At 38.9% G+C, this 26062-nt stretch overlaps 4 protein-coding genes across 4 annotated transcripts; 2 read left to right on the top strand and 2 right to left on the bottom strand.

Moving 5' to 3' along the window:
- The first annotated feature begins 684 nt into the window (after positions 1-684).
- ube2g1b (ubiquitin-conjugating enzyme E2G 1b (UBC7 homolog, yeast)) lies at positions 685-5935 on the top strand. Its single transcript, XM_074618288.1, has 6 exons — positions 685-887; positions 2488-2590; positions 2689-2786; positions 3042-3220; positions 4356-4468; positions 4592-5935. Exons 1-5 carry the CDS (start codon positions 845-847, stop codon positions 4440-4442), a joined length of 510 nt encoding a protein of 169 aa, XP_074474389.1. The 5' UTR covers positions 685-844; the 3' UTR covers positions 4443-4468; positions 4592-5935.
- Positions 5936-6501: 566 nt separating this feature from the next.
- On the bottom strand, positions 6502-10667 carry arpc3 (actin related protein 2/3 complex, subunit 3). Its single transcript, XM_074618287.1, has 7 exons — positions 10529-10667; positions 10071-10170; positions 8873-8949; positions 8354-8422; positions 7948-8074; positions 7104-7198; positions 6502-6788 (listed from the first exon to the last, which is right to left on the bottom strand). Exons 1-7 carry the CDS (start codon positions 10532-10534, stop codon positions 6726-6728), a joined length of 537 nt encoding a protein of 178 aa, XP_074474388.1. The 5' UTR covers positions 10535-10667; the 3' UTR covers positions 6502-6725.
- A 2574-nt stretch (positions 10668-13241) lies between these two features.
- gpn3 (GPN-loop GTPase 3) lies at positions 13242-16807 on the bottom strand. The gene is made up of 8 exons (XM_074618017.1): positions 16639-16807; positions 16382-16490; positions 15399-15566; positions 15113-15237; positions 14899-15014; positions 14553-14649; positions 14332-14460; positions 13242-13661 (listed from the first exon to the last, which is right to left on the bottom strand). The coding sequence occupies exons 1-8, from the start codon at positions 16684-16686 to the stop codon at positions 13596-13598; spliced, it is 858 nt and encodes a 285-aa protein (XP_074474118.1). The 5' UTR covers positions 16687-16807; the 3' UTR covers positions 13242-13595.
- Positions 16808-18234: 1427 nt separating this feature from the next.
- On the top strand, positions 18235-23207 carry rnf170 (ring finger protein 170). The gene is made up of 7 exons (XM_074617776.1): positions 18235-18431; positions 20130-20293; positions 20738-20813; positions 21041-21155; positions 21355-21428; positions 21655-21786; positions 22371-23207. The coding sequence occupies exons 2-7, from the start codon at positions 20154-20156 to the stop codon at positions 22638-22640; spliced, it is 807 nt and encodes a 268-aa protein (XP_074473877.1). The 5' UTR covers positions 18235-18431; positions 20130-20153; the 3' UTR covers positions 22641-23207.
- The last annotated feature ends 2855 nt before the right edge of the window (positions 23208-26062 follow it).

Genomic DNA, 26062 nt, shown 5'->3' with positions numbered 1-26062 from the left:
CTTTTTTTATGCACTGTTTCTTTTGTATGTATTCCATTGTTTTTATTGGATTGTGTTTTTCTGAACATTTTGTGTACTTCTTGTTGTTGTTTAACTTTTGTTGTATTTTTTAAATTATTTTAGTTTAGATCTTTCTTCCTTTTTTGTTATAGGTTTTTTTCTCTTGGGATTGGGGGGAGGTCCTTTGTATAAGCCTGTGGCTTCTTGACCTCTCCTGACACATTTCTTGTTTTGTTTTTTTTATTGACTGGATTTTGTGCAGTTTTACATATGTGCAAATAAATAAATAAATAAATAAAATACATATTTTCTACAAACATGCAAATAAAGAACGTGTAGTATTAATTACAACCTGTTGGAGGCAGTAATGCACCAATGCATATATATATAGCCTGCTGCAAAGCTACACGAAGAAGATAATATAGAACATGGGATCAATAAGCCCTGGGTAACACCTCACAGGCAACACTTCCTGAGCTGCGTCAGCAAAAAAATCCATCTCTTTTGCCAACATCAACAGCTCTATACATCCCAGCCACCGCTTTGAGTTTAACATTAACTACAAATACATTGTTGGACCTCACTGGGTGACTAGTACTACAAAGCCCATGACAAAAGCCAGGAAGAAAGAAGCCTGAAATGTTGAACTGAGGGGAAACTTACCTCTCCTCACATTTTCGACTCATGTTATTTATTGGTCTTCTTGTCAGACAGAGAGGCAGACGAGAAAACGTGGACGGGTGTTGCTTTAATCTACAGTATCTGCCTAATGTTTAATCTAACCGTGTTGACAGTTAGTTGGCGTTGATTAATACTAATATACGAAACATAATATAGCTATAAAATGACGGAACGGTCCACGTTGTTACTACGTAAACAACTAGGAGGTGAGTTAGCTTAACTGTTGCTACTAGAGCTGATCTTACTGTGTGTTAAGTTCTCACATCAGAGTAAACCTTTTGACCATTCAGTAAGCTTTTGACATACAGAAACTGCTAGTGACAACACAGTTTACATGTACCAGACAGAGGATATGACTAAGGCTAGCTGTTGCTCAATAACCACTGAAGGCATTGCTAAATCACCACACCAGGCCAGATATGTAGCTACTACTAGCGAAGCATTGCCAGGTGTCTCTACCTGACATCAGGGTGCTGTCAATACATGAGTAAATGCATCGACTATAATCTGGTTTACATTATTCCCCATGTGGATTATACTGTGTTTGATCTAAAACCTGATTTTGAACTGTTTTTTTTTTTTTTCTTTTTATTGTTATTCTGTACAAAATCCAATAAATTACAGAAATAATTGTATAGGCAAGGCAAGTTTATTTATATAGCACATTTCATACACAAAGGCAATTCAAAGTGCTTTTACGTATATAAAAGCAAGATAAAAGAGCACAAACTGCATAAGATAAAGGAATATAAAAGTGTAAGTTAAAAGTTAATTAATTAAGAGTTAGTTAATTTCATAAACAATTACATTTATACATATAAATGAAGTAAATCTGATAGCAACATAAATGAAACGGATACAAAAAAATTATAACAATAGAAAAAAAGAAAAGGACCGAAAAAAAAATATATATATATATATATATAAATAAAAATAAGTAAATTAAAAATAACAATAATAAACAAATAAAAAAACGATTTAATTTCATAAACAATTACATTTATACATATAAATGAATTGAATCTGATAGCAACATAAATTAAACATATACAAAACAAAAAATAATAATAAAAAAAGTAAAGGACCAAAACAAATTTAATTGAAATAAGTAAATTAAAAATAATAATAATAAACAAATAAAAAAAACTAAGTATAAATTGTGGATTATATGTAATAAGGGGTCAGCAGTTTAAAACTTCAATGTCAGTTGTATCCATTTTTTTCTATATAGATTAAAAAGGGTCTCCATATAGCATAACATTTCTGAGCACACCCTCTTGTAGTATAGCGAATCTTCTCCAATACCAAATGATGTATGAGATCTTTAAAACACATCCTAAAGGTTGGAGGATACTTCTCCTTCCATTTAAGAAGTATAAGTCGTCTAGCTAAGAGATGCAAAAGCTATCATATTCTTTGCCTGGCGACTAAGATGTATGTCTTGTGGTCCAAATACTGCAGTAATAGCAGAAGGTTCTACGGGTACTTCCAAAACATCTGAAAAGGTTTTAAATATTGACTTCCAAAAACTATTTAGTTTTGGACAAGACCAGAACAGATGTGAAAGGGTGGCTGGAGCTTGCCTGCTTCGGTCACACATTGGGTCGACACTGGGCGTGAACTTAGCTAACTTCACTTTAGACCAATGACGGCGATGTAAAACCTTGAACTGAATAATTGTATGTCGTAAACAAATTGAAGAGGAGTGTATCCTATCTAAAGCTTTCGTCCAAACCTCATCAGAAAACTCTGTGTTTTTGTTTTTTTTAAAGGTACATCAGACTAATTGCAGCTTTTATATTTCAGAGCTCAACAAGAACCCGGTGCAAGGCTTCTCAGCCGGCCTTGTAGATGATGATGACATCTATCAGTGGGAAGTGGTCGTCATTGGACCTCAAGACACAATATTGTGAGAGAAATCATTTTACTAGTGAACTTACTGAGCAGTATATTCACTCATAATCTCAGTGTACATCTTAACACCATCCTTTTTTTTGTCATACGTAGTGAAGGAGGTTTCTTCAAAGCCACCTTAACTTTCCCCCGTGACTATCCTCTGAGGCCTCCCAAGATGAAGTTCGTCACAGAAATCTGGCATCCAAATGGTAAGAATGAATTTACCAGGCCACTGTATTGAAAGTATTCAAAATTCAATATTTGTTTTGTCTGCAGTTGTTGTGAAAAGTACTGAAAATGGCTATAACAATCCCTTAGGTGTTTATATTATTATTATTTGAAAATAAAAGTTCCCTTGACAAGAGTCTCTTACTGTAACTGGCTTCACAATTAAATGTATTGTGTTAAAATATTAAAATATATTCTGTATATATAATAGTATTCTTGCATTTTTTTTCTGCCAGTGGCAAAAAATGGCGACGTCTGCATCTCCATCCTGCACGAACCCGGCGAGGACAAGTACGGCTACGAGAAGCCCGAGGAGCGCTGGCTGCCGATCCATACGGTGGAGACCATCATGATCAGTGTGATCTCCATGTTGGCAGACCCCAATGGAGACTCTCCTGCCAACGTGGATGCAGCTGTAAGTGCCCCGCTCTCTCTCTCATAAGAACGCTCTCAGGCTGGGGTTAGTTTGCAGATTTTTACCAGTGATATATTTACTGTATGTCCCAGACTCAATTTGAGTAATTGGATAAACACACAGTCAAATCTGACAAGCCATAAGGAACTTTTTATTTGAAATCTGTATATATATATGTATGCGTACATATGGAGAATGGAGCAAAGTATCAAAAGGTACAAAAAACCCTGAAATGACAACAACAACTGGGCTGAGTGACGTGGGTCCCTGTCAAGGCCAAGGTGAGTCTTGGTTGGGTTAAAAGGCCTTATCTCTTTCAGAGGGGCTGCCTGGAGACAGAAAAGGCAATAGTTCAAACCCAAGTTTGAAGTGAAGTAAACATCTATCATTCAGCTATATTGGGAACTTTTTGTGCAAAATGTGGATAATGGCGGGTACACACAGCAAAGCCCTGATTTTCTTTGATGGTTCTATAGATTATCTTTCCAGATATTCCTCCGGTGTGAGGTATGTTAAGAGTGTTTTTTACATCCCCGATCTGCTCGGAAGTGCGTCCTGGACAAACCGATTTCAAATCGCAAACATTAGACATGTTCAATATTACGATCAGATATCCTGTTGTGTGTGTGGGGAACCCCGAGGACAGCCGATGACACGGTCGCGTGGGAAAGAACGATAGCCAGTTGGGAACCAAGCTGACTGAAGATGGAATGACAACAACCGCCGTCACGGCGGACGCGGCTAAAGCAAACGTGAAGCATAAAGTAGTAGTAAGATGGACCTCAGAAATGGAGAACCAACTTGTTGTTTTGTGTACAAAGTAGTGCAAAAACTGACATGGCTAATTCTTTCTGCCCGTCGTCATGTCGTGTTTGTTTACACTAAAGGATTTAGTAGAAATAGATTTTGCGAGATTACAGGTTTTGAGAGTAGGGACTTTTGTTGTTCATGAACGGAGTGTGGTGTTCTGTTTTGGCCCGATCGTTACTCACAAAACACTATGGGAACAAAACTGTTAAATTGATCATAATATGTCGTTATGTGTGGGGTCTCTCAACAAAGCACAAGGGGAAGTTAAGGGTTGCACTAAGCAGATGGTTGATAAGAGTTTTTGTATATATATTATATCCTACAGAAAGAGTGGCGGGACGATCCTAAAGGAGTTTTCAAGAAAAAGGTGGCGCGCTGTGTGCGGAGGAGTCAAGAGATGGCTTATGACTGAGGCCTTAACTCCAGCCATCAAACCCGGTAAGTACAACCACCTGAAGTGTAATAACACACACAATTAGTTACTGTTGTTTTCTGCTTCAGCTGGGTGATTTCTTTCCTTGTAACCAATATAACCAAACCGAGATGTTCACTTTGTTTCAGATCGGAACTGCACAGGGGGATTTCACAACTGGTTGCACTTAAAGTCGGCTAGATGACCACGGGGGCACATCTTTTGTCAACATCAACTAGTCAACGCAAACAAGAAAAAAAAAGACTTGCTGGAAAACAAACAACACCACAACTTCTCTACTAATTTGTGTCTTGCAGTTTGAGGGGTTGATATTTATGAATTTCGCTGAATGGCAGTAGCATTCATGCTGCCAAAATTTTACTTTTTTTCCATTTTCCCACACCATCAGTTGCACAAGACACTATTTCTGGTCAAGCATCAGCGTTTTCACTCACAGGAGGATGAATTATTCTCTCTGTTGTGTACATAATGCGTCAGATTTTAGGAGAAAAATCCCCTTTGATAAATGCACCATTTTGTTTAGTTTACTATATATTTACCTATTTATTTAGAGTGAGACTGTTTTAAGAACATAGCGTCTGTTATGGAGGGTTTTTTGTTGATTTTGCAACCTGCCACACTGAGCCACCCCCAGTCTACGGCTATTTTCATCAATTATGCAATTTTGCAGTGATTAAAGAGATGGAAATACAGACACTGGCTCCCATTTCCCTGCAGAGAAAGTGTTCCTTCTCTCCCTTGGGGGGGACAAACTTTATCACCCAGCGCTGCCTTAACTTTTGACTGCCAGCGAAAGGTTATCCTCAATACGGACTGCTTATATAAAACTGAAGGCTTGTTTAAAATCTAGAAAGAAAAGAAAAAAAACTATTGTGGACAAACCAAAGAGAATACACCAATAAATATATATTTTTAATGAACATACATTTTTACTTGTGTAAATATAAACTGTTTGTCCTTTGCTTGGGAAAAGTCCATACGTCTTTGAACACTGCACGTGTACAGAGAAAATGCATTCACCTTGCCTATGGTAGAGGCGGTGTGTTGATATTGTACAGTAGCGCTTCAAAATAGGCATTTTTCACACGAGACATTTTGACATGTCACAGAAGGAAATGTACAGATATAAAACAATTAATTAATAGTGGCTGAATTTCCATTTAGCTGCTTCAGTTTCAGGGTCCTGGTATTGAGCATGCCAGTTTACTGGGACGCTTGAAAAGAATGGAGCCATTGTTAATGATACTAGTAAGACCATTGCTCTTCCTACTATAACAAGTCAAAATGGCTGCTGTGGTTAAAGGCCTATACCACCCACAAAAATGATCAGCTGATCAAGTGACTTAATAACGTTTTAATAGCTATTTCTATGCCTAGAATGGACTTAATTTGAATAATAGGTATGCAGTGGCACTCACTTTAAGTCAATGAATTTTGTGAAAAGAAGTAATAAACCTCATTGTGGACATGTGTGAGTGATTGGTATACAAGTTTGTCTTCATCTAACATTAGCAGATGTGTCTACAGGTCACTGAAATCCAACAGAGCTACTGCTAATCTGAATATGTGCCTTGTTTCTTAGTAGGGATGCACCGATACCGGATCGGATATCGGGGCCGATACTGACTCAAATAGCTGGATCGGATATCGGTGACAACAGGGCCAATCTATGTTTATATACTACCTACATTATAGACTTGAATTGTAATTACTGTTAATTAGATTTTATTTACCAAGTTGCTGGTGTACAATTTATTATTTTAATGATAAATAACTAAATGTATATATGTACTTTGTCAAACTAAATGGGACAAAGTTAGGAAAGCAATGTTTTAAGTCTCTAAGCCTTACACATGAAAGAATGATCCTAGTCACTTCCACACAGTGAAGCATAAAGCTTATTAATTAAACACTGGTATCGGATCGGTGCTTGATACCCAAAGCCCAGGTATCGCTATCGGTATCAGAACTGAAAAAGTTGGATCGGTGCATCCCTAGTTTTTAGTGTGAAGTGCAATAAGAACAACTCAGTAACACATTATTTTTCCTATCTCCAATCTCCATGATTGCTTTATTGAATTAAGCACCAGCTCAATATGGTCAACATCCAAACAAGTGAAGACATTATCCTGAAACTCAAAGAGTAGAAAAATCATCTTAGCAACACAGAAGCATACCCCCCCCTCCCACCCAACAACCCAAACCAAAGGAAAAATCCATCCATCCTGCAGGTGTAGAATAGAAACTTGAGTCCTGAGTCGATCACTGTCCAGGAGCAGACAGACTTTTGTTCATGAACTGCCTTTTGACAAAGCACACCCACCACTGGAAAAAAAAAAAAAAACTTTTTGTCAACAAACGTTTGTGAAGCTTCTGCACTCAAAGTACCTGAGGCAGAAACAATAACTGGACATCCCACAATTAATAAGTCACAAAACAATAGATACTCCAACATGGACCTTGTATTCAATATGTCGATATACAGGTGATATGTTAATGCTCCCATCAACCAACACTGGATGTACCCAGGTGCTGCTGTTGACCCTTGAGGAACAGCTACAGCTCAGTTTTCTCTGATGCCCTCCTCAGTAACTGGGCATATATAAAGCTGTAGTGTAATATTGGAGATGTCAGACTCACCTTGCTGGGTTTGTCTGTCTGGGGGTCAAACACGCGATCACATAGCCTCAAGCCGGTCTCCTGGCGGATCTGCTGGAGGTACGCCCTCATAGTCTCTGGAAAAAAGCATAACCTTGAATTTATTACTGCTACATCAAATTTTTCGGTGCATAATAACTTAATAATATATTGGAATTTTAGTCGTATATTGTTTTTCTCCGTAATTTTATAATGTGTTTAAGGAAAATGTTGATATTCCCAACCACCTAATCTTTTTCCTCTGTTACTATGCCTTTGCATTTATTGCATTAGATAGATAAGATAGATAGATAGATAGATAGATACTTTATTGATCCCGAGGGAAATTCAAGTTTCCAGCATCACAGTTCCATAGTGCAAAACATGTTAGTAAAAAGGCAGTAAAAAAGTTAGTAGTGCAAAGTACAAAAAAATATCCCAGATATAAAAATACAAGGAGATGAAGAAAACTGTTAAAACTGAATATAGTGCAGGGTAACAGTGTTAATGTTTAGGAGTAAAGGGAAAACACAAGTTGTGACAACTCCAATTGCAAAGCCAGCATGGACATTGTGTTGATTTGGTAAAATTAACATCTCAGGGATGATTTAATATCCAGGCTCACTGTATAAGAATAAGGTTGAGGTACACCACACATGCATGAACCAGCACTTCCAACCTCCGATCCTTAAAAAAGCTGATGGGGCTCTGGTCAGCAGTGCTATTTTGGGCTTGATATTACTTCAGGCTGGGAATTGAATGAAATATGAGAAAGGTACAAGCGCACTGGCTCTAATTTGGAGAACAGAAAAGTGAAACCGCATTAGTCGATGGTGCCGCTTCTTACCGTCCTCTTGCTTGTTTGCAGGCTTAACATACATAGCATTCAGAGGGAAGCCAGGTTCTCCAGGAATGGGGAACATGGTGATGCCCAGAGTGAACATCTCCTTCTCTCCCTGGCTCCTGGAGCTGCACTGTAAAAGAGAAACCACACACACACACCAATGCAAAAGGTTAGATCATCTGTTCTAGTAACACAGCCATTTGAATAGGCAATTCAAGCAGCTTATTCCTCCTCCTTGTGTGTGAGGAAAACACATTCTACTTATATAATGACTCCTAAAAAAAACATCTGGTAAACTAGCACAAGCCCTTTAATGGTTGCTACTCATATTAAGATTTGCATGAAGCCAGTGTAAAGTACAGACATCCACCACGGTAAACTCTGTACATTAACAAATATGCAATTTTACCTTCTGTAGCCTCTTTAGGCACTCAGAAATGTACAGTGTGACATAGATCAGCGTCCTGTCCGCCTCATTCTGGAAAAAAAACAACAATACACTAATTACAAGCTGAAATACCTGGAATTAGACTGAAAAATGTGTATGTTGTCTAAAAGCATGAATGTTATTGTAATTAGTACAGTTCCAGCCAGGTCTGAGCAGTGCAAGGTTACGTAGTTTAAATCCTGAGCAAATATGCATTGCTGAGGGGAACAGGAAGAAACAAGCTGGGGCATGTGGAAGAACAAAAGCACAGCTGCTTCAAGACAGACCGAGAGATGGGGAAGAGAAAACACATTCAGGAACAAGCACACTGGTTAGGTACATACTTGTACTTATACTTCTTATTTTATAAAATGTTTCTGTGTCGAATATCTACACAGGCAGCAATGTTTTATGCACACAAATTTCAGATTTCCTTGCGTCACCCTTAAATGAGGGACACATGCAAACTGTCAATACAAGTGACAGTAAATTATTTCTTACCTTGATTTCGTAGTTCTTAAAGAAAACATTAGCCTTGAAGAAGTAGATAGCCTCGTCAATGATGTCTGTCTCGACGCCTGATATGGAGGGAAAAAAAGTATCAATAAATAAAAGGCTCTGAAATCAACACATAATGATGCATTTAATAATTTTTAAGTGTTGTCAAACTATGTTTAGCAATGCAGAGAGTCATTTCCTCATTTTAGTCAGCACACATCTTTTTTTGTTATGTGGTGAAGCCCTATTTTTGATATGCAGGCTGCTGAGAAACCACTCCCAATTGACCAAACAATACATTTATATGTGTTTTTTAATCTGAAAAGTGGCACACTCATTTACTGAGTGAGTACCGAGTAAAATCTTCGGTTCTGTGGATTATTACATCTTTAAGTGATCTCTATACGATAGAGAATTATACGAAAATTATACAATATAAAATCTGAGAGGGGACACTCATTTCCAAGCTTTTGTTCAACATGTGCCACATTACTTATTTGTCTGTTTGTTAGCTTAATTTACCTTTTTTTATTTTACTTATCTTATTTACTCATTTCACTAAATGTATCTTAATTAATTGTTATTCTATTAGGCACTGGTGCTAGAAATAGTACTTTTTTTATTGTATACACTTGTATTTTATACTCTTGAACTTGTTGTAATTTTGTTGTATTTTTGAGCAATCTCTGGCACAAGAATTTCCTTCGGGATTAATATAGGTCTATTTTATCTTATTTTACAGACACTGGAAAGCTGGAAACGGTGCGTCAAAAACACATTATTGAAGAAGTTGAACTTAGATATGCTCACTTAACTTTATATTTTTGTATATTAATTACAATGTTTAATAAATCTGAAAAGTGGCATACTTTGGCACTCATTTACTGAGTGAGTACCGAATCAAATCTTCTGTTCTGTGGATTATTACATCTTTTAAGTGATATATACAATACTTAATAATCATACCCTATAAAATCTGATAATTTCCAAGCCTTACAGACACTGGAAAGCTGGAAACTGTGCGTCAAAAGACATTATTGAAGAAGTTGAACTTAGAGGGATGCTCAGTTCAGGGCCATATATGGAAGTAAAGCTGATGTATCAGGAACTGAGAAACGTGTCATAACATGGCAACCATTAAACCTAAATGAATGTGTTTCTGTGTTAAAAGAGGGGATTGATTGGCTCAACACTTCCTCACCATCTCCTCTGGCTGGTCCCTTGAACTGGGTTTTCAGGGGAAGCAAAGCCATGTTCCCCACCAGCCTGGTCTCAGGGACCATCAGGGTTGAGTGATACGCCTTAAAAACAAAACAGAGTGATTGCTGTCAAGTAAATATTCACCAGGTACATTATCTCTGCCACATTAGCATCTCTGTTCCAGTCCCCTCCTCCTGTTACAGCTGTGCTATCACGACATCAAACTGTTTATTTCATACATACTACACTAAAGAAGAATCTGCAGAGAAGTTACAACGATTCATTGATGATTTCTGACACGTAAAAACATCACTGAGTTGCGAGGAAATGCTATCATCACAGCTAACTAGACTCGGAGGCCTCCCAGTGTCATTCAGTGGTGTTTATATGCATGTTTTTTGCTCTAATGTAACACAATGTAAGCTTCTGCTTGTCAATAATCGTGTAGAATTTACTCACCGGCATGTTGAGTGATAAATATCAGTCCAACTGCTCAGCGAAATAGAAATACTACTAGCTCTAGCAGGAACCCAGCTTCCGCTTGTCGCACCCTTCAGCTTTACAGGAAGTGGCCGCGTGTCATGTAGCGTGCCGTCCACGCGGAGGCGCTGCAGCACCAGTTTTCTTCTTCCTCCTCTTCTGTTGTAATTTGCAGCAGACTAGACGCATAAGAGACGTATTGCTGCCCTCCACAGGTCACTTGTAGATCCCCATTGGTTGGATTATATTTTGTTTTTGTTATTGAACAAATTCAAATTTACAAACAACATGGCTCATCGATCATTGCATTTCAGTAAAAGGACAAGGTGCATACAGAAAAAGAACAAATAAAATATGTAAAATTATACATGAAAATAATAATAAATTAAAGGGACTATTTGTAACTTTCAGAAATGCTTGTTAACAGCGACACCTGTGGCCGTGAAATCAACGAAAGTCAGCGTCGGGCTCGCGCTTGCTCGCTCTAAATATACCTGAACGAGCATCGCTCAAAACAGTGAGGCGACACACGTCAGCTAAAAGCACAATATCACTCTATATTTCAGCTGCTTGGCAGTAATGTTAGCTGACCAGACGAAGGTCTCTCCATGAACATGATTTAGATCTGATCCTAGTGTTGGCTTTTCCTGCCTAAGTGCAGGCTGAGGCAGCGGGGCTCTGCAGCGTGTCTCCCTGCTCTCTCCGCCCGCAGCCGGAGAGAGCAGAGGAGACACCGGCACCCGGTCGGTAACGAGAAGACTACGTAAATCTCTGTAGAGCTCCGTCACTTCACAAGACACGGAAAACCTCTGTTGGTCTGGAGGAGCTGCAGCAGTTATTTCTGCACAAACGTCCCCTGTGCATTCACTAGATATTCTCAGAGCTAAACTAACTCTTCTGCAGTGTGGAGTGAGCGCGCGTTCACGTCTAGAGGTGGAGCGAGCTGAGCTGTCTGAGTGAAGGCGAGCAGGCAGAGGAGGAGGGTACAGCGGCTACACGCGAACGCGCATATGCGAGCGCGCATGTGTGACGACCCGCTACATTTATGCGCGTACAAAGTTAAAAATAGTCCCTTTAAATTAAAGGGACTGTTTGTAACTTTTTAAGAGTAAAAATGTACCGGGTCGGGACATATGCGCGCTCGTGTGTGGCTGAAGTCTCCCCTCCTCTACCTGCCTGCCTTCACTGACAGCGCACGCGTTCTTGCTGTCTCGCTCCACCTCTAGACATGAACGCGCGCTCACTCCACACTGCAGAAGAGTTACTTTAGCTCTGAGATTATCTAGTGAATGTACAGTGGATGTTTGTGCAGAAATAAATGCTGCAGCTCCTCCAGACCAACAGAGGTTTCCCGTGTCTTGTGAAGTGACGGGGCTCCGCAGTGAGTTACGTGATCGCCTCTGACCAAAACTCAGGTGTCTCCCTGCGGGCGCAGTCAGGAGGCAATAACATTTTTTTTCCTGCTTCAGAGCCCCGGCACCGACGCTGAGGCAGGAAAAGCCAACACTAGGATCAGCAGTGATTCATGGAGAGACCTTCGTCTGGTCAGCTAACATTACTGCCAAGCAGGTGAAATATAGAGTGATATTGTGATTTTAGCTGACGTGTGTCGCCTCACTGTGTTGAGCGATGCTCGTTCATGTCTATTTAGAGCGAGCACAAGCGCGAGCCCGACGCTGACTTTTGTTGACTTAACGGCCACAGGTGTCGCTGTTAACAAGCATTTCTGAAAGTTACAAATAGTCCCTTTAAATTAAGGGCTAGGGCTGTACCTGTAATTCATATTCTTCTATTATACTAAGAAGTTTCAATGCATTTTTGTTTTTCAAGGCTTTTATGTAAGAAAGAAACTCAGAATGAAACATATTAAACCTATAGGTTTCACTTTCATATACTTGGATTTGTGCAAATACAATTTTCCAAGAATGAGAATGTTATTCACCAGAAAGTCATCTTTGTTATTGTCCATGACATGTCCATAAACAATGTCCTTTTGAGAGAAGTTTCCCAGATGAGAAACTTTTGTTAAAAGCCAGTCATGTATATCAGAAGCCATAAAGCTCCAGAATACATACAATGAAAAAATAAATGATCAGTAGTTTCAGTATCATCACAAAATACAGTTATTGGTTTCAATTCCAAATTGTTGTCGCAACAAATCACTGGATGGATGGTGATACACTCTGTTTAATATTTTAATGGTTGGATTAAATCCTCATGTAGAGTCCTGTGCGACGAAGATAGTCGACTACAGCCTTTGTTGTTTCACTGTTCTCCGTGCTGAGTAATGATTTTAACGAGTGGTCTGTGACGCCAGTTTTTTGACAGTTCTGCCTGCATGAGGCTTCTTTCTGCACGATATCTGGTACAGTCCATCAGAACATGCCTCTCCACAGATGCACTTTCCATCTGGGTGCTTACCAACCAGTGCCAGCCCATGATTTAGTCCACAGTGACCCAGCCTCAACCTGGTTATTACTGTGCTATCCCTTCTGCCCATTCTTGTAATTAATGTGCACCTCAGTGTTGGCTGTATTGAGAAGTAAAAACCTGCCTTTGTTTCCCTCCCGCCATTCCTTTTGCCATAGTTTGACTATTCCTTGCTGTATTAAACTCTTACACTCTGCCCTTCCACACAGCCGCAGAATCTGAGCATATGATGACCTTCCACCAGTTTTCTTCACACAGGAAATTATATTTTGTGAAATATTTTATTAAAAAAAATATAGTATAATAAATGTATTTAATAACAGCTCTTTAAAATTAAAACACTGCCTTGAAATTATGAAACATGAATGGGCTGAAGTCATCGAAACGGCACACAAGAACAAAAACTTATGAACATACAAGACAAGATATTCATGATCTTCTTCGGTCATTTTTTTTCCCGCCACATATGTCCCTTTCTCCTTGTCCTTGCAGTCACATGCCGTTCTCCATCTGGACTTGATGTAGTGTAATCCTGGTTTTCATCAGCCTCAAAATGTTTTTTTTTTCCAACTCTAGTCTCTTTTTTTGGGCAGAATTCCTGGAGTCACGCCGCGTCTCAGCTGTCCGATTTGTCTTGAAAAGCCTCGTCGTAATTTAGGTTTTCAGGCTCTTCATCAACCTCCTGTTGAAAAGGAAAGGATGGAAATAACAACAAAAGGAATAAGTCATAATATTATAGTAATGGGCAAATGCATTGTAATTACACCAGACTGTTAAAAGGACCAGTGAGTAACAATTAGGGAGATCTATTGGCAGAAATGGAATATAATATTAATAAGTATGTTTTCTTTAGTGTGTAAATCACCTGATAATAAGAATTGTTGTGTTTTCGCTACCTTAGAATGAGACGTTTATATCTACATAAGGAGAGGGTCCCCTCTCTATGGAGTCCACCATGTTGCACCGCCATGTTTCAACAGTAACCCAGAACGGACAAACCAAACACCTAACTTTTCCTGCTTGGGCCGGAGTCGATAACGTTTCTCGCTGCCGTCGCTTTCTCTCTCTCTTGCTTCACCACTCACTTCCCCTCGTACACACACACACACACACACACACTCTACGCACTGGCTCTACTTCAAATGACCTACGCTACTCTTACAACAACTGGTTCTAGAGAGGGCCATTCGAGTTATTGCAATGGCACACCGTAGCTCTCCAACACTTTTGGCACACAGGAGAGGCTTCAGTTGGTTGCAATCTCCTCATCTCACCGCTAGATACTGCCAGATCCTACACACTGGACCTTTAAATTACATTTTATTGTGTTTTGGTTTTGTTTGTTTCTTCACCTTTGGCTCCTTGAACTCCAGGTCCTCTCCATACTGTATAGAGAAGTCAATATTTTGCAGCACTATGTTAACACCTTCCTCGTCTGAGCGGTCAAAAGGCAAGAATCTCACCATACTGTAGTCATCAATCTGGACACACAGACAAAGAAACAGTCTCATTAAAAAAATCTAAATTCTGAACAAAAAATTAAATGCAGTATAAAATGAAGGGCTTCACTTACCAGATCACAGATGGCTTTCGTCAGTTTCTTGAACTTTGTGCTTCTGATGTTGTCCGAGGTATCTTCCATCATTGAGTACATGTCTGGGTCCAGGTACCTAGTGAAAAACAATGCAAAACATAATAATGAATGCTGCTTCCAGATGAAAAACGTGTTTAATTTATAAGATTTTCAAGAATTAAGAACATATAATGCCGACTTTCCTCTTTTACTAGGTTTAGGTTTGGAAAAAAACATCAGACTACAAGGTAAAAGTAACATTTGACTCACTATAACCCTTCCTGAAGAAGTTCATTTGAACTGAAGACACACAACACTGTTGTACTGTACTCATTATGACACTTACTTTTCAATCTCCTTCTTGGCTTTGGGACTAAGCAGGTCCATTTTTGTCATGATGTTTACTTGAGGGATCTCTAATGACACCATGGCACTCAGGGCAGCCATGACTCCTGAGATGAACTGCAGTTAGAGAAGAGGAAATGCAGAAATGAAGTGTGTTCAGACACAAAAGGGGAACCAAATAAACAGACAAAGACACTCAAGAGATCACTTGTTACCTTAAAAGACTCCACCATGAACTGGGAGTCTACCAGAAAGACCCCACACACTCGAAACTCCATCTGCTGGAGATACTCCACCAGCTGCCTCATTACAGGGAGGTGTGTATAAAGTTCAATCTGACCTGCAAAAAGAAGCCAATTTAATTGTTCCTAAAGTATTTACAATGTGTGTTAAGAGAACACACGTCAACCAATCTCAACTCTTAACATACAGAGTCATACCCAGCACAAACCAGTGGGTAAATCCACCTTGCACTGGCCTTCAGCATGCCAAGATGCTTACCTGGACAGTCGAACAGTATGTAGTCATCCTCTACGTGACCCAGGCTTTCCGCCAGCCAGTCAAAGTTGTTGGCGAAGTACTCCATGCAGAAAACCAGGCCTCCGTTGGGGCCAAATCTGAGAGAGGGGTCCTCCATCACGTCATCCACCATGATGAGCTCACGGATGTCTGCGGACACAGAAACAGTGAGGTGGTCGAGTCAAGCAAAGAAACAGTTGCTGTAACTATACTAAATGTAATAGCAAAAAACTAATCTTAGCATGTGTTTGTAAAGGTGCAGTGTGTAGGATTTGGCGGCATCTAGCGGTGAAGTTGCAGATTGCAACCAACTGACCGATATTATCACTACACTTTATAAAACTTCAGAGACATATTGTTTATTTATTTATTAACATTTTCAGTTAACTTTATAAGAAGCTGGGACCTACCTTCACTTTTTGTTTTAAGATAATGTTGAAAAGTTCTCTTAATTAAACGTGCTTTAATGCATTTCAATGAAGTTTTTTGTTATTCCCATTTTAGACACCAAGATTTTAATTTTTACTGCAAATGTATATCGGTTCAAAATATCGGTTATCTGTCTCCTTGATTACTAATAATCTGTATCGGTATCGGTCCTGAAAAAAACATATCGGTCGATCCCTATTACATTCCATTCTGCTAATAGATCCCCCTGAAATCCTACACACTGTTCCTTTAAGAACATTTAATCTCATAACATCACGCAGTGCAGTGCATAAGGAATCACTTTCATAATAAAACACAACACATTAAATGCGATTAAATAAGCACACCCAATTTATGGTGTATTGTTTTGTACTGTTTTTGTACGCTTAAGACATGGTCACAATAAACTGTGTGTTGTTTGTAAATAAGACCTAATACACTTTTTTAACCCATCTGTTCTGGGTTAGATGTATATTCTTTCTAAGCAAATGTAAATCATTTTGTAAACTGAAAAAAAAAAAACATGCTGTATTCACCTGCCATGACAGGGTAGTCAAAGTGCTCAGCAGCTGGGTCCAGGTTGACCACCTGAGCTGAGCGGTTCATGGTCCCTAGATGCTGCAGCATGGTGGAGCAGTAGGTACTCTGAAATGGAAAGATGAAAGAAATGAAGATATCATTTGAACTTAATCTATGTGGATGACAAGACAAACCTCATGTCTTAGCATAGCACTGTAGCCCAATAGCATAACAAGGCATTTCAACACGTGTAGCTGCATGACTGATAACTCACCTTCCCGCTGCCTGCCGGCCCCATCACTAGCTGTGCAAAACGAGGCATTTTGCCCCCAATGGAGATGTGTTGTGGTAAAGGTAAAGCCCTTTATTCGCTAGCTGTTGCTAGCTGTGTTATGTGGTACTGATGCCTTATTAGTACTTCTTCTTCTGGTTGTTTTCAGGGACATTCACACCTATAAAGACCACTACTGCCACCTCCTGACCAAGAGTGTGAAATAAAATGATAGATAGATAGATAGACCTCTAACAATTTATCATTATTTATGTTTATTTATTTTATTTTATTTATTTATCTATCTTTTTGTTCCATTTTTTTTTACTATGATTTTTTTTTTTGTGTGTATTTATTTATTTATTCATATTTATTTTTGTACACTTTTTTTTTTTTTTTGTGCCCTCGGGTATTGTCATGGGTGGGATATCTATCAGTCCAAACATGTTTGTGCAGTGGATTGTCAGAGTTGTATTAACAAAATTCAGAAATAAACTCTGTTTAAAAAAAAAGAAGAAGATAGATATATAGATAGATAGATAGATAGATAGTGCATGTCACAGCATAAGAGACAACCACAACAACACATAATAGATGTAATTCACACTCTGCCTTTTATTTACTCCTCTACTTCATGGTTTTTGTTGTTGTTGTTTTTTTTACATTTATCCTTTGATATTGCAATATATTGTTATTAATTGTTTTTTATTTGTTTGTTTGTTTTTTTGACACAACAAACATTAATTACTTCTTTATTGTTTTCTTTCATTTACATGCATGCTCTTTTTAAATATCTATATATTGTAATTTGCTTAATGAATTGTATATATGTATGTATATATATGTTTTTGTTTTTATTTTGTTCTTTTTTAATTTTTATTTATTATTGAATTGACGCTTTGGCAATATTGTTGACCTGACAGTCATGATCAACAAAGCTAATTGAATTGAATTGAATTAGATAGATAGATAGATAGATAGATAGATAGATAGATAGATAGATAGATAGATAGATATGCTTGGCCAATATGAAAACTACCAACCAACAACTACCCTGTGGTAGTTAGTATGTCTAGAAGCGTTGCTATAATACCAGAAGAAGAAGAAGCAGAAAAATGTCATCACTCGACTGAGAATCGGACATACAGGTCTTAACCATACATTATATAGAAAAGGCAAGCACCCAACTGGGAAATGCACATATTGTAATCAACCAGAAACTGTCGAACATGTACTGATACACTGCAGGAATTACAGTATCCAGAGGAATCACCTTTTATAGTCACTAAGGAAGGCAAAACATCAGGACTTTTTTAATTGTCAGGTCTATTGGGGAATACAGCAGATAACATATTCTGTGAAATTATTCAGTTTTTAAGAGAAACTGATTAAGTTAAACGAATCTAGAGATTTCCTTATTATTATTATTATTATTATTATTTATTTGTATTTATTTTATTTTTTATTTTGTTTCTGCACAATCTCCTGTTCCACACTCCAGTCCACATGGTGGTGGTAATGCACCTCTAAGATGGTTTGCCAACCTCCAATAAACACCAAAGATGAAGATGAAGAAGCAGAAAAATAAAACGAAGAAGAGGAGGAGGAGGAAAAGGAAGCAACAAACTGCAACAACACCAACCAGCCTGCAAAGCTGATGCAAACGCACTTCACCATACTGCAACGGTACTGCGTCTCTAAAGTCTGTCACTGGTGGAGAGAACACGTGTCGAGGCTCGAGACAGTGAATGGAGTTGGCAGGTGAAGCCTTTAACAGAAAGCAGGACTTCTTATTGGTAGGTTATCGTCATCCAGTCAAGGCTATTAGGCGATCATGCTAAACTTAAGCTAGCTGGTGTGAGTACAGGGACTTAATTGTAAGCTGATGGCAGGCAGTGCTAAGTGATAATGTCAGGAAAGTAAACAACAACAACGGCTTCATGGTTATATTTTGGGATCTTGGTTTGACAACAATTTGGTCAATAGTGCAGCAATGCGAGCTAGTTTGTTGGATGTGAGCTGATGATAAGAAGGTTTCACTTTCTATGTTAGTATGTAGCTTAATACTGAAAATGTCACCTTTTGATGTGTGTCAAGTTAGTGCTTAATGTGTGCAGTATCCCAACTTGAGAGAGATTGAAACATCCACTTGAGGATTTTTTAACTGGAATCCACTCAATGACAAAACAGCGTTTCCTTTTTCCCTCCTTTATTTTGTAGGTTGAGTTGAAAGCTGGAATAGTATTAGCCATTAGTCATTAGGTGAAAAACCTTTTGAAATAGAAAAAAAATACACATTATTACAAAATAAGTATATATAAGAACAAATTATTTTTTTGGGTCTTTGCAAAATTCATTAATCCTTATTTAATTTAATACACACACTCCTGTTAAATGCAAATAAGCAAGTGTCCACTGCTGCCATAGCCTTTGCCTTAACATAAAGGTAATATTTGAACCTTCAGTCTGACTTGACAATGTGAGCGAACGATAAGAAGGTTTCAAGTCTCACTAGCTAATGCTGCAGATAGTTAACTAATGTTAGTGTGTAGCTTAATACTGTTAAAATATCACCTTTTCCATACCTTAAATCTGAAACATACTGATGAATTAGAAATGACATGTTCTTGGCTCTCATTAAACTAGAAAAACTAGTCCATGCATTTATCGTCAGCCGACTTGACTACTGTAAGGACATCTTTACTGGTCTTCCTCAAAGAATCAAACAGACAGCTGCAGCTGCTAGAGTCCTCACTAAGACCAAGAAAGTGGATCATATCAGTCCAGTTCTGAGGTCTCCACACTGGCTCCCTGTCTCTCAGAGAATTGATTTCAAAATACTCCTGCTGGTTTTCAAAGCACTAAATGGTTTAGGGCCAAAGTACATTTCTGATCTTCTGCTATGTTATGAACCATCCAGACCTCTCAGGTCATCTGGATCAGGTCTGCTTAGTGTCCCCCAGAGTCACAACTAAACGTGCAGAAGAAGCAGCGTTCAGTTTTTATGCACCAAATATTTGGAACAAGCTCCCAGAAACCTGCAGGACCAACTCCAACTCTGAGTTCTTCTAAATCTAAACTTTCCTGTTTGCTGCTGCCTTCTATTAAACCAGATAATGATCTTATATACTGCACTAGAGCTTTTACTCTTGTGTGTTATATTATATTTTAGCTTCTATCCTAGCTTTTATTTTCAGCTTGTTTTTATTTTCTAATCTTTAATGTTTTTATAACTGTTTTAATTATGTCTTAATGTTCTTTTGCACTTTGTCGCAATGTTCTCGAATGTTTATGTAAAGCACTTTGAATTGCCCTGTTGCTGAAATGTGCTATACAAATAAAGCTCATTGATAGCAATGGCAGTTAGCGTTTGTTACTTTATGCAGTTATATAGCTAAGCATGTTGTTATATTATTTTGCTCTTTTTTTTCTTCTTTTTTTTACAGTGTCCAGTGAAATGCTAACCTCTATTTTTTGCCTCTGTGTTTTTGTAGTGTTGTAGGCTATGAGTGTGGGTGATGGAGGACGGTCAATGTGGGGACGTGGACTACATGATCCAAGATGAGGACACCCTCATTGAAGGTGTTAGCAACCAGGTCTTATTTGTTGTGGTGCTCAGTTTCACCTTCCTTGCAGGCCTCCTCACTCTGCTATGCAGGTAAATTCAAATCCAAATTCCTGATGTTATCTATTGCAAATTATGGATTATTCAGACAAAAATAATGCCCCTAACATTTAACTACTGTATTATACATCTTTCTATAATTCAAATTTAAACAGCCTGTACTGCAAGCTTAGTTTTGCATCTCTTCTGTGCATTGCTGTTTCTTCTGTTCATGATTATCTGTGTGATAGAAATGGTATTTCAGATTTAGTAATACAATGAAACAGAGCTGTGCTTTTGAATGTAGCTTGTAGCTGACAAAATAATTATACTGTTACCAAAACTTTGCTTGGTGTTTTTGCATCAGCTTTCTGTATAATTTGCTAAATGGAAATCGTCTCGTCAGTTTGCATAGCTTCTTTATATCCTGTTAAACTCATTAGCTTCAGCCGAGGAATATTATGATGCCAAATGTCTGCCTTTTGGCCCTTCTTGCAGACAAGAGCAGCAGAACATTCACCCTGAGAATCAGGAGCATGTTCGAGCCGTCCGACAACAGCTCCAGACAGAGCAGGTACGCATACAAGCAATATAAATACATATTTTAATTAACCATCAACAAATTCTACACAGAAAAGGTAATTCCCTTTATAGTTTTGCAGGATTGCTGATTATTTTTGAATACATCTGTATGATGTTTATTATTTCAACGAGGAGATGAAATTGTTCCATGATTACTCGCATGTTAAACTTTCACATCAGTTCTTGATTTTTTTGATGTATGTGATTTCTTTCTATCAGGATGAAAATCCTCAGTCGGAGTCCAGGCAGCAGTATTACGCAGACATGTCTTGTCCTGTGTGTCTGCAGCAGGCTATTCTGCCTGTGGAAACCAACTGTGGACACCTTTTCTGTGGTAAAACTGTTGTACAGATTGTAGTAATGTAATTGTCCCTACTTGAGTATGTTTTCTTAGCTGCATTCTGTTGCTGACATGGCTAAGCGTTAGATAATACACAGAAGGACTACAGTGTATGTCTTAAAATAGTTATTAGTTCTTTTATCTGTGCTTATGCTGTGTTCATGTTGTAAAGTGCTGCCTTTTTCCTGCATAGGCTCCTGCATTATAGCCTACTGGAGGTATGGCACATGGCTGGGTGCTATTAACTGCCCCATCTGCAGACAAATGGTGAGATTTGTAATACATGTTGGATGTAGAATGGTTAACCTGAGCTTTTATATTACCATTTTGTAGATACCTGACAGGTAGCTGTTAGTCATTGTCAAAATCATGGGTGCACGCTGTCACTCTCTCCTCATTCATATATTTTTATTCATGTATGGGATGCCAAAAAATTCCTTTTTGGCATCAGTATGTTGTTATTTGTTACGTTTTTTCCCCCCTCCTTGCGCAGGTAACGTTGCTCTTCCCACTATTTCATGAGCAATCCACTCCTGAGAGGGTCCAGGATGGCGAGGTAGAACCTCAGCTCATATTAGCAGACATCAACGATTACAACCGCAGGTTCTCAGGCCAGCCAAGATCTGTGAGTATACTATAGCCAGATACATTATTTAGGCTGCAGTATTTAAAGGTTAACTTGGCTTCCTTTACAATATTTGTATTTAAATTACGTGTACATATTTGTGATCAGCAACAATTCTTGAAATAGAAATAAGTGCTACTAAAAACATTTCTGTTGCCCTGTTACAAAAGTTATTAAAATATGTTAAAAGCGGTATGAGTTACTATGCTTTTGAGTGTTAAAAAAAAAAAGTGAAAGATCATTTTCTTATTAATTTCCCCTATAATCTGTGGCTCTGCTGGTAAAAGCACAGACTGTATATAAAGATGGACGACATGACAGCTCCCCAAAAGTGAAGTGTGGGCGGGACATCGATACCGCGGCTCCAGCCCCCCGATCACTACTGCGCAGACTCTCTGGGATATTTTGGCTTTGATTTTGTATATTGGGAGCAAGTGGAGACGTGTCGTCCATCTATATATATATACAGTCTAAGGGTAAAAGATACAAGTATGCAAATGAGACTCTGACTTGTGCAGTGCATTATAATCGGGGGATTATATGTAGAACTTCTCATAACATTTTCTCTCCTCTTGTCCTCTCAGTATATGGACAGGCTGCGAGATGTGCCCACCCTGCTTCGTCACGCCTTTAGGGAGATGTTCTCCGTGGGTGGCCTCTTCTGGATGTTCAGGATCCGGATTCTCCTCTGCCTAGTGGGAGCGATCACCTACCTGGTCTCGCCGCTCGACATCTTGCCCGAGGCGCTGTTCGGTCTGCTGGGATTCATGGACGATTTCTTCGTGATCCTGCTTCTCTTCGTGTACATCTCTATCATGTACAGAGAGGTGGTCACGCAGAGACTGAATGGCTAGGTGTTCACTCTTATATAAAAAGGAGGCCTCGGCTTGCTCATACCAGGCTCGGGAAGAGGGGACGCATGCATCTGAGGTGGACATATGAAGACTGAATCACAGGACAGTTGGATCAATAATGCTGGTTCACTCGGAGAGGTTTAATTTGAAGCCTGGGATGTTACTTAATCACTGGAGAAGGGGTCAGCTGAATGTTGACTCTGTATATAGAATTCACCGTTAATAGTTCATAGATTGAATGACATCAAGGCGAACGACAACACAGCATAAGGATGGTCTGTGGTCTAATCAAGTACTTGAGGGACAATCTTAAATGAACATTACTACCAGCCAATTCCATGACAGCATCGCCAAAAGCAGTTATTTGGTTAATGTAACATATCATTCTTAATGTGTACCATAATGTGATCTTGGATGTACTGTATTAATGACAGTGTCTTGATTATATATGCATTTAAAGTTGGCTGTCTGCATCCAGATTGTCGACTTGTGTTTACTAGAACCATCCTACTGTGGCTATTTCAGCCTGTTCAGTCAATTAAACTGATAATGCACTTATTTAAATAACCTGTGACTATGCATATTCATTATGACTTGGAAAAAACGGCTTTTCGTGCTTGCGTGAAAATCATTTTACTTCCAACTGTTTACATTTATTGATCAGATCTTAACCTTTCTGCACACATCCACATGAACTGACGATGCACCGGACAACCTGACCATCGCATAATAACTTCTCAATAAGGCAAACTAAGGGTATCAAAGAGTAGTCATGTTGAACTCGCTCGAGTTGTGAATGTTACCTTGCCCTTTAAAGGAACAGTGTGTAACATTTCAGGGGATCTATCAGCAGAAATGGAATATAAAAAAACTATGTTTCATTAGTGTATAATCACCTGAAAACTTAACAATTATTTTGTTTTCGTTAGCTTAGAACAAACCCTTCATATCGGAGCGGGTCCTCTTCACGGAGTCCACCATGTTGCTGTGCCATGTTTCTACAGTAGCCCAGAACAGACAAACCAAACACTGGCTCTAGAGAGAGCCTTTCACGTTTTTACGTTACCTGGATTCCACCGTAGTTCTCCAAACCCGCTTGTGAAACTGCGGTAACGTGAGCCGCAGAATGCAAAACCACGGTAACGCCAGTCGCCGTCTGACTTCCGTTGCTCCTAAAGTAGTGTTATTACGGTAAGGATGGTCTCTGAGCGAGGCAAACGGCGTTACCACGGTTTTGCACTCCTCGGCTCACCTTACTGCAGTCTTGGAAAGGGAGGAGTCTGCAGAGGTCAGTTGGTTGCAATCTGCAACCACACCACTAGATGCCGCTAAATCCTACACACTACCTTTTAAAGATAACTGTGAGTTTAGATGTTTGTTACAGTCCTAAGGCTCAGAGTCAGTGGATGAACAACTCTGCAAACCACAAAGCTTTTCAGATTCTTCAATCATTTTTTGGAACGTCAGTGTCCTAATTTTTAACCTGTTAGTGAATTAAAACGTTGATCAATATTTAAAAATGAATGCAATGGCTATAAACCTATTTGGAGAGGTAACATTTTCTAGATGGGTGTAAAATGAATGAGTGGAATCTTCAGCTGTTGACGTGATTGATGGAAGAGCTCTATTAAGCTAAGGGATGCTGGTCCACAGTAAAGATGCAGTTCTCATTCTCAACCTTTTTGATTTGAGACCCCTTAAATTATTATTATATTCTAATTAGGGCTGTCAGCGTTAACGTGTTTTCAAAGTGGTCCCTTGACCTGAAAATGGGTTCTATGGGTACCCACGAGTCTCCCCTTTACAGACATGCCCACTTTATGATAATCACATGCAGTTTGGGGCAAGTCATAGTCAAGTCAGCACACTGACACACTGACAGCTGTTGTTGCCTGTTGGGCTGCAGTTTGCCATGTTAGGATTTGAGCATATTTTTTATGTTAAATGCAGTACCTGTGAGAGTTTTGGACAATATGTGTCATTGTTTTGTGTTATTAATTGATTTCCAATAATAAATATAAACATACATTTGCAAAAAGCAAGCATATTTGCCCCACTCCCATGTCGATAACAGTATTAAAAACTTGAAAAATCTCCCTTTAAAGTACATTTGGAACAGATAAAAATGTGTGATTCATTTGCGATTAATCGTGATCAACTATGGACAATCGTGATTAATCTCAATTAAATATTTTAATTGATTGACAGCCCTAATTCTAATATTATTTGTCTAACAGAGGAGAGGCCAAAAAATGATTCTACATGCTGCGGATGAAACAGCAAAATAGAGACAATCAAGAGTAGATAATCTCTCAAATTCGTAGAAATATGATTTTTTTTTTTCTGTTCCTGTTAAGGTTTCCTTGGCACCCTAAAGTTACTGTGAGTCCATGAGGGGTTCTGACCTTCAGGATGAAAAATGGCTGCTTCACAGTGGGAACTGAAATTGTATCCAGGCCATTTGCTTTCTTGGGGCTCTTATTTGCTGAGCAAGCACTGGCCTTCAAGTTCATGAATAGTAGAAGAAGAAGGGGGTTGAGGCTCATGTGGCGGATTAATAGTCAACTGTAAAATCCATTCAGTTTGTTTGACAGCTTCAGATTAATGAAAAAGGATTTCCCTCTCGGAATGTCATGTTGTCATGTTAAAGGTATGGCACATGCCGAGCGTTGTCATTCCTTCTCGCTGTCCTTACTGATCAGCGTCTCCTCCAGTTTGTCTCAGGGGTGTTTGAGCAACCGCCACCCTTTTGTTTGTGATAGCCAGACTGAAGCCAATGAAAGCAGCATGTCTTGTAAATGTATCTGCTCTTCTCCAGCAGAGAACCGGTTAGGTGAGAGTCTTATATATCCTGGTGGGTAAATACTATATAGGTGCCGGAGGAGTCAGTGCATCAGAATTTCAAAAATGTCACATACTCTTTCTGCCTTTCTCAAGATCAAGGGTTTTCCACTGATGCTTTGAAACAATAACATGGTCTTTGTTGATGGAATCCATAAAAATATGTCAGTCAGTAAACTTGCCATGACATTGAGCTTGGTGGTCATGTGATGCTCCAGACAAATCTGTCCAAGCATGGTATACAGACTTGTCTCTGCGCACAACCACCCCATCTTTGTTCTAAAGTGAGCGCTGCACATTTTCCCAAACTTGGCTCTGACACTGTTCAATGAAGAGGTGCAGATGAGACAGCTATTCAGACCACTTCCATGAGTGCACTTCTTCCTTGTTTTAACTGAACATTATTGTAGAGACCTTAAGAGGTAAACTTATCCAGTAATTAGTACAAAAAAAAAAAAAAAGCAGAGGTTAGATATATGTTATTTTGTGTAGCATAAATACATTTTCTGTTTTCCTATGCTGGTAATCCTCTCATGACCCCTCCAATTATCATGCGACCTCAGGTTGGGATCCACTGCCTT

Source organism: Sebastes fasciatus, chromosome 19 (genome assembly GCF_043250625.1).
Source record: "Sebastes fasciatus isolate fSebFas1 chromosome 19, fSebFas1.pri, whole genome shotgun sequence".
Classification (NCBI taxonomy): domain Eukaryota; kingdom Metazoa; phylum Chordata; class Actinopteri; order Perciformes; family Sebastidae; genus Sebastes; species Sebastes fasciatus.
Note: the sequence above shows the minus strand (reverse complement) of the source record. Positions and strands in the feature narration are given on the sequence as shown.

Coding starts and splice junctions, on each gene's coding strand:
- gpn3 (XM_074618017.1), bottom strand. CDS start 16,686: ATGCCTCGTTTTGCACAGCTAGTGATGGGGCCGGCAGGCAGCGGGAAG. Junction 15,567..16,381: donor TGACTACCCTGTCATGGCAG/GTGAATACAGCA, acceptor CTGTGTCCGCAG/ACATCCGTGAGCTCATCATG. Junction 14,461..14,552: donor CGAAAGCCATCTGTGATCTG/GTAAGTGAAGCC, acceptor CTGTGTGTCCAG/ATTGATGACTACAGTATGGT.
- arpc3 (XM_074618287.1), bottom strand. Junction 8,950..10,070: donor GGGACCAGCCAGAGGAGATG/GTGAGGAAGTGT, acceptor CCTCCATATCAG/GCGTCGAGACAGACATCATT. Junction 6,789..7,103: donor AGACAGACAAACCCAGCAAG/GTGAGTCTGACA, acceptor TTTTTTTTCCAG/TGGTGGGTGTGCTTTGTCAA.
- rnf170 (XM_074617776.1), top strand. CDS start 20,154: ATGGAGGACGGTCAATGTGGGGACGTGGACTACATGATCCAAGATGAG. Junction 20,294..20,737: donor CTCCTCACTCTGCTATGCAG/GTAAATTCAAAT, acceptor CCCTTCTTGCAG/ACAAGAGCAGCAGAACATTC. Junction 21,787..22,370: donor TCTCAGGCCAGCCAAGATCT/GTGAGTATACTA, acceptor TTGTCCTCTCAG/TATATGGACAGGCTGCGAGA.
- ube2g1b (XM_074618288.1), top strand. CDS start 845: ATGACGGAACGGTCCACGTTGTTACTACGTAAACAACTAGGAG. Junction 2,787..3,041: donor AGAAATCTGGCATCCAAATG/GTAAGAATGAAT, acceptor TTTTTCTGCCAG/TGGCAAAAAATGGCGACGTC. Junction 3,221..4,355: donor CTGCCAACGTGGATGCAGCT/GTAAGTGCCCCG, acceptor TATATCCTACAG/AAAGAGTGGCGGGACGATCC.